Source organism: Pan troglodytes, chromosome X (assembly GCF_028858775.2).
Source record: "Pan troglodytes isolate AG18354 chromosome X, NHGRI_mPanTro3-v2.0_pri, whole genome shotgun sequence".
Lineage (NCBI taxonomy): Eukaryota > Metazoa > Chordata > Mammalia > Primates > Hominidae > Pan > Pan troglodytes.
The window spans coordinates 49270330-49284975 of NC_072421.2; the positions used below are offsets into that span (position 1 = coordinate 49270330).

General features: G+C 50.6%; 1 protein-coding gene across 16 annotated transcripts in view; it reads right to left on the minus strand.

Annotated features, from left to right (window-relative positions):
- The window catches only part of GRIPAP1 (GRIP1 associated protein 1), a 28650-nt gene that overhangs the window by 862 nt on the left and 13142 nt on the right, over positions 1 to 14646 (minus strand). For 7 of the 16 annotated variants that reach the window (XM_063804473.1, XM_016943407.3, XM_063804474.1 and 4 more), the window contains 14 exons: positions 13554 to 13631; positions 13230 to 13322; positions 10711 to 10845; positions 9220 to 9315; positions 8673 to 8885; positions 8424 to 8537; positions 7234 to 7311; positions 7035 to 7130; positions 6855 to 6911; positions 6654 to 6753; positions 3730 to 3860; positions 1661 to 1783; positions 1438 to 1531; positions 575 to 729 (listed from right to left, as the gene is read on the minus strand). In XM_063804473.1, coding sequence (XP_063660543.1) covers positions 575 to 729; positions 1438 to 1531; positions 1661 to 1783; positions 3730 to 3860; positions 6654 to 6753; positions 6855 to 6911; positions 7035 to 7130; positions 7234 to 7311; positions 8424 to 8537; positions 8673 to 8885; positions 9220 to 9315; positions 10711 to 10845; positions 13230 to 13322; positions 13554 to 13631 — 1563 coding nt within the window. Of the gene's footprint in view, positions 1 to 574; positions 730 to 1437; positions 1532 to 1660; positions 1784 to 3729; positions 3861 to 6653; positions 6754 to 6854; positions 6912 to 7034; positions 7131 to 7233; positions 7312 to 8423; positions 8538 to 8672; positions 8886 to 9219; positions 9316 to 10710; positions 10846 to 11606; positions 11682 to 13229; positions 13323 to 13553; positions 13632 to 14646 lie in introns of all 16 variants that reach the window. The other 9 variants (XM_063804466.1, XM_054676822.1, XM_063804468.1 and 6 more) reach the window with 3 other exon arrangements.

The window sequence follows — 14646 nt, forward strand, 5'->3', positions numbered from 1 at the left end:
AGCTTGCTTCTCAAAGGCAGGAGCTGGGTCTGACCCCTTTCTGACTCTCAGAGATGGGGAAAGTCTTTGGGTGGCAGGTTGGGCAGAAAGATGTGTGTGTGGACCCATGGGCATGGGGGATCTATGGTAGACAAATTGGTGGACGAATGAATTGTCCAGAAGACAGATGGAGATCAACAGGTGGGCAGGCAGGTAACTGGGTGGGTGAAAGGTAACACAAGGGGCAATTGATGAGTAGATAAGAGAATGATATGTCAAGAAATGGGTGGCAGGACATGGGATAGACAATGAGATGAGTAAGTAGTAGATTGGGTAGATGGACAGATGGGCAAATGGTTGGGTGAATGTGTAGATAAATGGATGAGCGGGTACATGGAAGGAATGAATGGATAATAAGTTGATGAGAGGGTGGAAGATGAGAGCATGATGTAGTAGTTGATGAGTGGGTAGGAGGATAGCTGGGAGGACAGGCTGGGTGGGTGGGCAAGGGGACTGGCAGATGACCCAGGGGCTATGTGGCTGGGTAGGCAGGTGGCTGGGTGAACAGATGGGTAGGCTGGCAGGCCACACTTGCCTTGTGCAAGTGCATATTCTTGGTGAGCTGCTCCTCCAGCATGTTCTGCAGCTTCTTGTTCATCTCCCGAAGGTTCTCGTCGCCTGGCTTCACTAGGTCTCTCAGGACGCTGCCCAGCCCGCTGCGGTCTGTGTGGCCTGCTGCCACAGACACATCTGCAAGGGCCCAGGCTGAAAACCACCCCCTCGGCAGAGCCAGAGGAGAGCCAGGCAGAGCCAGAGGAGAAAAGAGGGAGACGAATACCAGGGGAGAAGGGAGCAGGAAAAGCCATGTCATGTAGGACAGAGGCTTTGACATACAAAACCTAGCTCTGTCACTCACTAGCTCTATGGCCCCGAGAAATGAGGATAACTAACTTGTGGAACTGGAAAGATGCACATGACTGTATGTGAAGCACAGAGCACACAGAAAGTCCTCAGCACATGTTGGTCAGTATGATTCTGATTAATAAAGAAAAATCTGTGAAGGAGAAAGTTTGAAAGAAAGCAAAAGCAATGAAGATACAGAGAAGGAAAACAATATAGACAGCGAGACAAGATGAAGGAGTGGGGTGAAAAAGAGAAACGGAGAAGAGAGAAGGGAGAGAGAGAGGAGAGGAAGATGAGGCACAGGGAGAGGAAAGGAGAAAGTGGACAGAGAGACACAATGGAGAATGGAGAGTGGAGAGATGACAGAGAAAGAGAGAAGAGGGAGGAGGCGAGATCAAGAGACAGTGCTTTCCTGTTCTCCCCTCCACAGGCCATGGTCTTGTCAGTAGCTTCGCTGAGTTCCGAGAGGAGAGGAGAGAAGCCGCAGCACAGAATGGAGAGGGAGGGCCAGGTGAAGGCTGGACCAGGGCTGAGGGCCGGGGAGGGGACACTGACCGATCCGGCTGTCCATGACGTAGGTCTCAATGATGGCGCTCTTCCGGCAGAGGTCCTCTGCCATGGAAGCACTGCTCACTTCCAGGTGCTTCACCTGCAAGATGGCCCAGCCCACCTGAGACCCCTCTACTGTACATGTTCACACATGAGGCGGGCCCGGGCAGACCCCACACCCACAAGGGCACTTCAAGTGGGGATGGGCAGGCAGGCAGGCAGGCAGCACCTTCTCCTCCAGCATCCATTTCTCCTGCTGTGTCTCTGCCAGCCGCTGAAAGAGCTCAGCCACTTCCTCATCTGACAGCTCTGCTGGCCGAGGGGGCTGGGCTTGAGGGCTGCTGGATAAGGACTGCAGGAAAGAGAAGGGGAGAGGCCAGCCCCGGGCTCAGCACCACCGACCCCAGACAGGTGTCAGGGACTGGGGAGGAGAACCAGGCCAGAGGTGGGTGAGAGAACATGGGCCCTGAAGCTGGGACTGTAGGCCCATCTTGGTACCCTCAGACTCTGTTTTCTCCTCTGCCTAAATGGGGGTAGAGAGTAACCACATCAGAGCCTTGTGGAGAGGATTAAAGGAAGATCCCAAAGCAAATGAGATCTAACTTTCAGCTGACAGGAAAACTGGAAGAGAGGGACATGTTAAATCATACCACCAGGAAGCCAGCAGAAAAACCCAAAAGGTAGCATACTTCCTGTGGGGTGACTGGGCTGGCCTCTTCAACAAATTGGTCTCAGGAAAAAAGGGACCGCACTAAAGAGATTTAAGGGCCATAAAACAACCAGATGTAACATGTGCTCTGAATCTGAATGCTAGTTTTCATAAAACCAGCAAGAAAGGACATTCTGGGGCCAACTAGAGAAATCTGGTTAAGGTCAAAGTATTAGACGACATGAAATTTTTTTTTTTTTTTTGAGACAGAATTTCACTCTTGTTGCCCAGGCTGGAGTGCAATGGCAAGATCTTGGCTCACTGCAACCTCCAACTCCCGGGATCAAGCGATTCTCCTGCCTCAGCCTCCCGAGTAGATGGAATTACAGGCACGCGCCACTACGCCCAGCTAATTTTTGTATTTTTAGTAGAGATGGGGTTTCACCATGTTGGCCAGGCTGGTCTTGAACTCCTGACCTCAAGTGATCTGCCCGCCTCGGCCTCCCAAAGTACTGGGATTATAGGCAGGAGCCACCGCACCCAGCCAATGACATGAAAATTGATCAAATTGGGAAGGTAGAGACAACAGTTGAATAAAAACAGGTTAATCTCATCTAGGTTTTAAAAAGAGAGAGAATTCTGGAAGGGTATGAACTAAGAATTTATTTTATTTATTTATTTTTTGAGATGGAGTTTCACTGTTGCCCAGGCTGGAGTGCAGTGGTGTGATCTCGGCTCATTGCAACCTCCACCTCCCAGGTTCAAGCGATTCTCTTGCCTCAACCTTTCGAGTAGCTGGGACTACAGGCACGCACCACCACGCCCGGCTAATTTTTGTATTTTAGTAGAGATGAGGTTTTGCTATGTTGGCCAGGCCAGTTCTCAAACTCCTAACCTCAAGTGATCTGCCCGCCTCAGCCTCCCAAAGTGCTAGGGTTACAGGCATGAGCCACCACGCCCAGCCCTGAACTAAGAATTTATAATGGTGACGTCTGGATGGTGAAAATATTATTTTTTTTTGACATTTAAGGTTTTTTTGTTTTTGTTTTTTTTTTAAATAGAGTCGGAGTTTTACCACGTTTCCCAGGCTGGTCTTAAACGCCTGAGCTCAAGTGATCCGCCCACCTTGGCCTCCCAAAGTGCTAGGATTATAGGGATGAGCCACCACACCTGGCCAGACATTTAAGGTTTTAAAAAAATCTTTGCTCATTTGTGGTTTTTAAAAAATGTACTACAATGAGCACATACTATTTGTGGAACAATAAAAAAGTTATTTCCAAAGGAAAGTGGCTGGTAAGGAGGCTGACATGACAGCCGGCAATAATAATTAGTGATCATTACAAGTTGGAAAAAGGGACCTTCTCCTTGGATGGTGCACCTACTATGAGCCACATAATTTATGGCACCAGAGAAGGGGGAATTAGCCCACAGATGATGAAACAGAAAGTCAGAGAGAGAGAGAGAATGATTGGCCTGTCCTGCATGTAGCAATCTGAATCCAAGTTGGTGGGCTTGGGGAAAAGTTGACAAGAAAATATGTGTGCTGCGCCCAAAGTAGGAGATGGGTTTAGGTGAGGAGAAAAGGGGAGGGGTTCTCAGATTTTTGGGTTGAGAGAAGCTGGAGCTGTAGGTTCTTCCTTTCCCCTTACCCTGGCTGGAACAGCCGAGCTCTCCTTTTCCCGCAAGATCTCCCGGTAGCTGAAGGAGGAGATGCTACTGCTGTCCCCTGTCTGGGTCCGGCTTGGTGAGTTCATCTCTGAGAGAACCAGCTCCTCAAGGCCTGGGTGGTGGAGGGAAGAGAAACTTGAGCCCCAATACCCCTGAGTCCCAGGGCAGCAACCAGCAGGAAGAGGCAGAAATAGATTTAACAGAGATGGAAAGAGAGACACCTGGGCATGGGGAAAGGCAGAAGCAGACAGGAGGACAGGGAGAGACAGAGACAGAAAAAAGAGCTGAGGCTGGGCGCACTGGCTCACACCTGTAATCCCAGCACTTTGGGAGGCTGAGGTGGGCTGATCACTTGATGTCAGGAGTTCGAGAACAGCCTGGCCAACATGAAGAAACCCCGTCTCTACTAAAAATACAAAAATTAGCCAGGTGTGGTTGTGTGTGCCTGTAATTCCAGCGATTCAGGAGGCTGAGGCAGGAGAATCGCTTGAACCCAGGAGGCGGAGGTTACAGTGAGCCGAAATCGCACCATTGCACTCCAGCCTGGGTGACAGAGTGAGACTCTTGTCTCAAAAAAAAAACAAAAAACAAAAAACAAAAACAGAAAGAAAAGAAAAGAAAGAGCTGCGTTTCTGGAGAAACACATACAAAATGAGAGGGAGAAAATGGAAGAGGTTGGAGAAAGAGAACGACATGGGTACACATGGGTCTCAAGTGGCAGATACACTTGGACACAGGGTTCAGAGAAAGGAAGACAGCTAGAGAGGGCACAGGGCACATCCACTTGCAGAAAGAAAATGCCAGAGATGGAAAGCCAGAGCAGATGATAGAAACTGAGACCCTGGTGAAAGAAGTGAGCCAGAGCAGAGACAGAGACAGAGAGAAAAAAAGATGCCGGGCGCGGTGGCTCACGCCTGTAATCCCAGCACTTTGGGAGGCTGAGGCGGGCAGATCACGAGGTCAGGAGATCGAGACCATCCTGGCTAAAACGGTGAAACCCCGTCTCTACTAAAAATACAAAAAATTAGGTGGGCGTGGTGGCGGGTGCATGTAGTCCCAGCTACTTGGGAGGCTGAGGCAGGAGAATGGTGTGAACCCGGGAGGCGGAGGTTGCAGTGAGCCGAGATCGCGCCACTGCACTCCAGCCTGGGCGACAGAGCGAGACTCCGTCTCAAAAAAAAAAAAAAAAAAAAAAAAGATGCAAGCAGGCTCTCGTACCCACGCACCTAAATCTCAGTTTAATCTAATGGACAAGGTGAATGTATTGAATGTATGGTATACAATTGTAACTTTTCCCAAGATTATTATTATTATTTTTTTTTAGACAGAGTTTCAGTCTTGTTGCCCAGGCTGGAGTACAATGGCGCAATCTCGGCTCACTGCAACCCCTGCCTCCTGGGTTCAGGCAATTCTCCTGACTCAGCCTCCCGAAGTAGCTGGGATTACAGGCGCCAGCCACCACACCCAGCTAATTTTTTTGTATTTTTAGTTGAGACGGGGTTTCACCGTGTTGGCCAGGCTGGTCTTGAACTCCTGACCTCAGGTGATCCACCCACCTTGGCCTCCCAAAGTGCTGGGATTACACCTTTCCCAAGATTCTTACATTCATCTGTGATAAAACAGAAACAAAACTCCTTTTTAAAGAAAGGTTACTTCAGGAGACCGAGTGCCTCAGAGAGAAATTGATTTGGTGAGAGATACACATCTGTTTTGCCACATCACTTAAAGCCCTCGAGGATCTCTGGCGAGGGTGGGGTGACTGAGTGGGGATCCGTAGGTATCCCGAGTGGGGGAACAAGGGACCAGGTTTTCTCTGAGTCTGTAATCTAAGAGATGCACCAGAGCCATCACTGCATTTTACTTACTTAAATGTATTTATAGGCCATCCCCGTCTTAAAAAAGGCTGAAGCAACTAAAGTTGCGTGTGTGTGTGTGTGTGTGTGTGTGTGTGTGTGTCTTCTGCTTGAAGTGGCAGAAATAACAGATTGGATTAGCTGTATAATGAAAACACCACAGCGTTGCTGACTATGTATAAGTCTGTCTCCGTAGCTCAACTGGGGGCTTCTGGAGGGCAGAGACTCAGGGAGTTTTATATCAGGGACCCTGTACTTGAGCAGGGAGATTTATAGAATGAGAGATTGTATACAATAGATTTAGAAATGCCAAGTGAGGTGTGGGAGTGTGTAATGTAGTACATACAGTGAGGAGACAGACAGAGATATAAACAGAAGAGAGACAAAGAGGACACAGAGTGGCGGGAAGAGATAAAGGGACAGAGAAAAGAAAGGGCGGGGGCCAGGCCCAGTGGCTCATGCCTATAATCCCAACACTTTGGGAGGCTGAGGCGGGCGGATCACCTGAGGTCGGGAGTTCGGGACCAGCCTGACCAACATGGAGAAACCCCGTCTCTACTAAAAATACAAAATTAGCTGGGCGTGGTGGTGCATGCCTGTAATCCCAGCTACTCCGGAGGCTGAGGCAGGAGAATTGCTTGAATCCAGGAGGCAGAGGTTGCAGTGAGCCGAGATCACACCATTGCACTCCAGCCTGGGCAACAAGAGCGAAACTGTCTCAAAAAAAAAAAAGAGAGAGAAAAGGAGAAAACTAGAGAAAGAAAGCAAGGAGATAAAGGCAAATATAGAGGAAAGAGAGAGAACAAACTGAGACAGAGGCAGAGACAGAAACAGAGAAGAGACAGGGCAAAAACGAGACAGAAAGATAGAAATAAAGAGAGAATGCAGAGAAAGAATCAGAGGAGAGACAGAGAAAAGGTAAAAGATGGAGTTCCAGAGCGACAGAAGCAGGAAAGCACAGCTGAGGAAGATGCAGGACTAACCTGCAGCCTGCAGGCCCAGGCCCTGCCTCCCCCATGCCTCAGCCTCCTCTCCCTGTCCTAGTCCCTCACCTGAGCGGCTCTTGCTGTTAGTGAGGATGTCCTGCAGTCGCTCCTGCAGCTTATCTGCCCGTTTCCGCTCCAAATGCAGCTGCCGCTTGAGGTCCTTGAGCTGTGGGGGACAGGGGTAACATGAGGACTGAGGCCCAGTGGGCCCATAGGAGGGAGGCTACAGGTAGGAGGGAGCCGTGCTTGGGCACCGCTCTGTCTTACGGCAGCACTGCCCTTCTTCTCCAGGATCCTCTGCCCATCCACTGTGTCCTTCACCTCCTGTGGGAGAAAGCAGGCATGGCTGGTAGATGCCGGAAGGGCTGCCTGAAGCATGCTCCCTCCCTGCCCCTCCTGCACGCTGAGGATCAGGGGTGTGTCTGGGGCTGTGCAGTGACCACTGACCTGCTTCAGGCTGCTAATGGTCTTCAGGTGGCAGTCCCGCTCCTCCTGGGCCTGCTCGAGCTGATCCCGTACATCCTGTAGCTCCTCGTCCTTGCCCTGCAAAGCAGAAAGCAGCTTAGGCATTGGCTTGGGAAGCCTCTGTCCTCCCAGGAGGGCCCGTCACTGTCTGGAGAGAGGAACACCATCATGCGAGAGGCACCTTCAGCTCGGCAGCGTGCTGCTCCCGACACTGCTTGAGGGCTTCCTCTTGTTCCTGCTGCTGCTGCTGCAGGGATTCCTACAAGACAAGTCCCAGGTCTGGCCACAGCCCCCCAGAAGGTATCATGCCCAGTTAGGGGTATGAGGGACTGCAATGGGGGCCCAGAGGTATGCAGAAATGACCCTCCTGCAGGGAACCCCACACACCCTTAGGCAATATGCAGAAGTGTCACATCTAAAGTTGCACCATTCGCATGGTTGACTTAGATTTGCATTTACATTTTATTTTATTTAACAAAACATAACATAGCGCTTACTACATGCCAAGAATGTTCTAAGGGTTTTACATATATTAACTCATTTTCTATAATCCTCCCGTAATACCTAGATGGTAGATATTATTGTTATCCCCTTTCTACCATTGATGAAAACAGGCCACAGAGAGGTCAGATAACTTGCCCAAGGTCACACAGCTAGGAAATGGCCCAGCCAGGATTCAAACCTAGACAAACAACTGGCTCCAGCCTGTGCTCTTCACTGCTACATGACAATGCCTTTCAGTGTATTATGAGATTTCCAGAAAATGGCAACAAAGGTTCTTTTTCCGAGACAGAGTCTCACTCCGTCACCCAGGCTGGAGTACAGTACACGATATCAGCTCACTGCGACCTCTGCCTCCTGGGTTCAAGTGATTCGTCTGCCTCAGCCTCCTGAGTAGCTGGAATTACAGGCGCCAGCCACCATGCCCGGCTAATTTTTGTATTTTTAGTAGAGACAGGGTTTCACCATGTTGGCCAGGCTGGTCTTGAACTCCTGACCTCAAGTGATCCGCCCACCTCGGCCTCCCAAAGTGCTGAGATTACAGGCGTGAGCCACCGCACCCAGCAGGTTCTTGTTCAAATAACATCAGTGTATTCCATTAATTTCCTGACAGAAGTACAGTTTCAGGAGAAAGAGGTGCCTTTCCAAATTTGCACAAAGGCAGGGCAGCCTTAACACGTGACAGTCTGTCCTATCTGATGGCCATCCCCTGATCCACTCCAGAGGGCTGCTATTGAGCCAGGGGACTGTGGGGATATCCCTAAGTCCAGAAAATCTCGGGAAGTTCCAGGGCCTGACCACTCCTGCTTCTGTGGTTTGACATGAGGGCCCCAATCAGCCTCTGTTCCTCACCAGGCATCACCAACTCACCTCGGCTTCCTTCAAGCGCCGTTCAAACCAGCCCTTGGCTCCATCCATGGAATGTACCTGAGCTTGAAGTTCTTCCACTGTCTGCTGGAGAGTCTCCAGCTCCCGTGTCCGGGCCTGGGATGGGGCAGACTGTCATGGGCCAGGCAGGCAGAGGAGCGGGCACCTGATGCATGCCACCCACTGGCCTATCAGCAACGCTGTGGTTCCCAGGTTTTAGAGGAAGAAGGGCATCGTCATCTACCCACCCACCTTCTCCTCCCGGATCTGCCCACGGAGCTCCTCCTCCTGACGCTTCTTGTCTTCATGCAGCTCTCGGAGCTCACGCTCATAGCGGGCACGCACCCCCAGCACCTCCTTCTCATGCCGTAGACGAACTGCTCCCAGCTCTTCCTTGTGCTGGGACTTCTCTTGCAGCGTTTCCATTGCTAGCTCATCCAGCATGGCCTTCCGCTTCTCCGCACTCTGGGGGCCAGGACGATGGCAGTCAACTTCCTTCCACAACATCGAAAAAAGGCCTCCAACCCTCTTCCCATGCCCAAGGAACTAGCCAAACTCCACTCCCTCCCATCCCCACTGAACTGGCTAAGGCACTCACCCATCCTTATAGAACTGGTCACTTTCTTTCTTTCCCCTCCCACTCTCATGGATTTGGCCAAGAAACTGGTCAACCAGAAACCAGTCAATTTTCCTTTCCCTCCTATCCCCACATATTTGGTTATATCACCTCCTCCCATCCCCATGGACTGAGCCAATTCCTACCCCCCATCCTCTCCCTTCAACCCTCATGTTCCCCTACCTTCCGAGCCTCCTGTAATTCCTGGGTCAACTGCTCCTTCTCCTGCCCTATTTCTTGAAGTTGTTCCAGCAGTCGACTATTGGCCCGTAATGACTCCTAATGCAGACACCAAAGGGAAAGTGTTTGATAAAGAGCATCCAGTAGGTGCTAGTCACCCAGGACCATCTGGTAGACCATCTCCCTTCTCCCTGGTAAAGTTGGTATTGTGATCTCAATTTCTGGATAGGAAATATAGCAGAGACTGCTAGTTGCTCCCCAGTATTCATTCTCCCTTACTTCCCTAGCAATAAAATTTATCATCGGGCATACAGCTGTCTAGCAGATGTTTCCCCTCCTCCCTTATGGTTAGGTGTGGCCATGTGATTTATTTCTGTATGCGGAAGTGGTGAGTGTAATTTAGGTTATGCTCTTAAAGGAAAGGGGCACACTCTTCCCTGCCCCTTTCCTCCTTCCTTCCAGATAGAATACAAACATGATGGTCGGGGAGTTTCAGCAACCGTCTTGGATGCCAAGATAAAAGTCTTGTGTTGAAGGTGGAGGAACAGCAATGGAGAAAGAACCTGGGTCACAGATGACTGGAAAGCCATCATTCCATCCCTGAATAACCTACCTGGACTTTTAATGAGAGGGAACTAAATTTGTATCTTATTTAATCTACTATTATTCTGGTTTCTATTATGGAATCAGAATGGATATTGCTTGGGAGGCTGAGCCGGGTGGATCTCCTGAGGTCAGGAGTTTGAGAAGCCTGACCAACATGGTGAAACCCCGTCTCTACTAAAAATACAAAATTAGCTGGGCGTGGTGCCAGGCGCCTGTAATCCCAGCTACTCCGGAGGCTGAGGCAGGAGAATCGCTTGAACCCAGGAGGCGGAGGTTGCAGTGAGCTGAGATCGCGCTACTGCACTCCAGCCTGGGCAACAGAGTGAGACTCCATCTCAAAAAAAAAAAAAAAAAAAAAAGGAGGCCGGGCGTGGTGGCTCACGCCTGTAATACCAGCACTTCGGGAGGCCGAGGCGGGCAGATCACGAGGTCAGGAGATCGAAACCATCCTGGTTAACACGGTGAAACCCCGTCTCTACTAAAAATACAAAAAATTAGCCGGGCATGGTGGCAGGCGCCTATAGTCCCAGCTACTCGGGAGGCTGAGGCAGGAGAATGGCGAGAACACAGGAGGCGGAGCTTGCAGTAAGCCAAGATCACGCCACTGCACTCCAGACTAGGTGACAGAGCAAGACTCCATCTCAAAAAAAATTAAATTAAATTAAAATTTAAAAAATGAAAAAGAATTGATATCCTAACTAACTGAAGAGGCTCAGTTTCAGAGAAGTGAAATGACTTGTCCCAGAACACACAGGTGCTAATAAGTTAGGGAGCCAGACTGGAACCTAGGTCCTCCTGACTCCAGTCTTCCCACTCCACCTTACTGGGGACTTCACTGGGCCATTACTAGGGAACTAGGAAGAGACAGGCCAGAGCCAAAGGTGTTACCTGGAGCTGGGAGTTGAGGTCATCTTTCTGTCCCATAAGGTCCTCGTACTCAGCCTGCCGCTGCTGCAACTCAGCTGCCAGCCCAGTGGTCTGTTCCCGGAGCATATTCAGTTCTTGGGTCTTTGCTGTTTGGATCTGGAGAAAGTAGTGGTGATGAGAAGTAGAGTGAAAGGGACCCCAGGGGCCAGGGACAGGGTATGAGCCTCCTAGTTCCAGGGAAACAGGGAGGGAGGTGGGAAGAGAACCAGGAAGAGAGAGGAAATTTCAAACAGAAAAACAATGAAGAGAATGGGTAAATGTGGTATGTTCATACAATGGAATACCACACAACAGTAAGAGAACAGACCTGTGCTGCACGTGGATAAACTTACATAGTGCTGCCAGAAAGAAGTCAGAGACAAAGAGCAGCTGATTCCATTTATATGAAGTTAAAGAACAAGCGAAATGAATCTTATGTTGCTAGAGATCAGAATAATGGTTACTTCTGGGGGAGTACTGACTTTGAAGGGGTAAAGGGGACCTTCTGGGGTACTAAAAGTGCTTTATACTTTGATCTGGGTGGTGGCTATGGTGGCGGGGAGAGAGAGAGAGAGAAAAGAGAGAGACGAAGAGAGGATTCACTGAGTGTACACTTAAGATTAGTACATTTCATGCACTTTACTAGAGAGAAACTAGAAAGAAAGAAAAGCAGAAGCCAGGCGCGGTGGCTCATGCCTGTAACCCCAGCACTCTGGGAGGCCGAGGCGGGTGGATCATGAGGTCAGGAGTTCGAGACCAGCCTGGCCAAGATGGTGAAACCCCGTCTCTACTAAAAATACAAAAATTAGCTGGGCATGGTGGCACACGGCTGTAGTCCCAGCTATTTGGGAGGGCTGAGGCAGAAGAATCGCTTGAACCTGGGAGGCGGAGGTTGCAGTGAGCCGAGATCGTGCCATAGCACTCCAGCCTGGACAACAAGACCGAAACTCCGTCTACAAAAAAAAAAAAAAAAAAAAAAAGCAGAGATAGGCCAAGCACAGTGGCTCACACCTATAATCCCAGCACTTTGGAAGGCCGAGGTGGGAAGATAGCTTGAGGCCAGAAGTTTAAGCCAGTCTGGGTAACATAGTGAGACCCTGTCTCTACAAAATAATTTTGTTTTCTCTTTTTTGAGATGGAGTCTCGCTCTGTCACCCAGGCTGGGGTGCAGTGGCACAATCTCGGCTCACTATAACCTCCACCTCCCAGGTTCAAGCAATTCTCCTGCCTCAGCCTTCCGAGTAGCTGGGATTACAGGCGTGCACCACCATGCCCAGCTATTTTTTTTTTTTTGTATTTTTAGTAGAGACAGGGTTTCACCATATTGGCCAGGCTGGTCTCGAACTCCGAACCCCAGGTGATCTGCCCGTCTCAGCCTTCCAAAGTGCTGGGATTATAGGCGTGAGCCACTGCGCCTGGCCTAATTTTTGTATTTTTAGTAGAGACAAGGTTTTGCCATGTTGGCTAGGCTGGTCTCGAACTCCTGATGTCAGGTGATCCGCCCACCTCTGCCTCCCAAAGTGCTGGGATTACAGGTGTGAGCCATCATGCCCGGCCAATAAGTTTTTTTTTGTTTTGTTTTTTGTTTTTTTGAGACAGAGTTTCACTCTTGTTGCCCAGGCTTGAGTGCAATGGCACGATCTCGGCTCACCGCACCCTCCACCTCCTGGGCTCAAGCGATTCTCCCACCTCAGCCTCCCGAGTAGCTTGGATTACAGGTGCCCACCACCACACCCAGCTAATTTTGTATTTTTAGTAGAGATGGGGTTTCTCTATGTTGGTCAGGCTGGTCTCGAACTCCTGACCTCAGGTGATCCGCCCTCCTCGGCCTCCCAAAGTGCTAGGATTACAGAATTGAGCCACCATGCCCGGCTTTTTTTTTTTTTTTTTTTTTTTTTTTGACGGAGTCTCGCTCTGTTGCCCAGGCTGGAGTGCAATGGCACGATCTCGGCTTACTGCAACCTCCGCCTCCTGGGTTCAAGAGATTCTCCTGTCTCAGCCTCCCGAGTAGCTGGGATTACAGGCACACACCGCCACACCCAGCTAATTTTTTGTATTTTAGTAGAGATGGGGTTTCACCGTGTTGCCCAGGCTGGTCTTGAACTCCTGAGCTCAGGCCATCCACACATCTTGGCCTCCCAAAGTGCTAGGATTACAGGCATGAGCCACCACGCCCTTTTTTTTTTTTTGAGACAGAGTATTGCTCTGTCGCCCAGGCTGGAGTACAGTGGTGCGATCTCAGCTCACTGAAACCTCTGCCTCCTGGGTCCTGGTTCAAGCAATTCTCCTGCCTCAGCCTCCCCAATAAAATTTTTAAAAGTTAAAAAAAAAAAAGTAGGGATGGATGGCCAGAGAGAAGAGGGCTGGACTCCAACAGAAAGGAGCAACAGAAACAGGAGAACAGCATGGGGTCCAGACCGCCCTACCCTGATGTGGACCAGAAGCAGATGGAGATGGGGGAACTGGAGAGGGATCAGCAAGGGCCCCCAGGTGTTCTTTACCTGCTCCAGGGCAGCCAGGCTAGTCCTCAAGGCATTGTTCTCAGCCAAAAGCCCTTCCACTTGTTCCTGTGCATCTGCACTCTGGATGGATACCTGGCCCCACGTCCACAGCAGGTGAGAGTGGGTCCAGAACAGGGGGACAGGACCTACCCACGACCAAGAAAGAAAGGACACACACACACACACACACACACACACACACACACACACACACGAAGGCCTGGGGGAAGCAGGACCCCTGGGACCTTGCCTGACTATGTAGTACCCACTCAGGCTGCCCCCATCCTGAACCCCAGCTCCCTGAGCCCACCCAGTACAATATACCTGATCTTGTAGGGCCCGCAAAGCTGCTGCATGTTCCAGGCGCTCCCCCTGCCGCTGATCTCTCAGCTCTGCCAAGCTCTGTGGAGACCAGGGGAGCCCATTTTACACCTCAGCCTCTCCTGGGGTGCATATAACCGTACAGACTCTCTGTTTGACCACCCAGCAGCATGTTCCCAGCACCTGTGGGTCTCAGACTATCCAGCCAGCAGCAATCTCAGGTTCACCCAGACGCCAGGTCACTACCCTCAGGGGCCTCAGACACAGTCAACCCCTCTATCCCAGCGTACAAGATCTCAGGCACGACTAGGCTCCTGGCCCTAGCTGCTACGCGGTTCAAACTCACTCAGCTCCCATCCATAAGAAGTCTCATACTCACCCAGATTCTAGCTTGGGAGCTCCAGGATTCTCAGACACAGTCAGCCCCATGGATCTCAGATGTAGTCAGCACCCAAGGATGACAGTTTCACCCAGCCTCCCAATCCCAACCACCAGGGGTTTCAGACACACTCATCTCCCACGTCCCTACTTCCCAGGTGAGATCCACCCAAACTCATAGTCCCAGATCCTAGAGGTCTCAAACTCACAACCTCCTAGTTTCCAGGTCCTGGTGAACTCTCAGACTGACCCCTTCACCTGTCACTCTGCTCCCCAGTCTCTTGGAATCTTCAGACCCAGTTAACCACCAGTTCCTGGGGGTCTCAGCTTTACCCAGACTCCTGTCTCAGACCCCATGTTCCCAGTTTCTAGGGACTTCAGAACCACAAGCCACCATATCCTCCATTCCAAGGGACCTCAGACTCACCTTTTCTAGAAGGAAACCCAGAGGCTTCAGAATCATCCAGCCCCCAGTCCTCAGGAGCCTCAGACCCACCTAAACTTCTGCTCCAGCCCCTGGAGGTCTCAGACTGACCAGCTTTTTGTTCACAGCCCTCAAGGATCTCAGGACTACCTAGCCCATATGATCCCACTTCCTAGGTGTCTTAGGCCCAAGCCAGCGCCCAGATCCTGAGGGTCTCAAATGCACTCAGCCTTCAGCCCCAACTGTCTCACCCTTGAAAGTTGTATATCTACCCAGCCATGTCCTCAGCCCTTG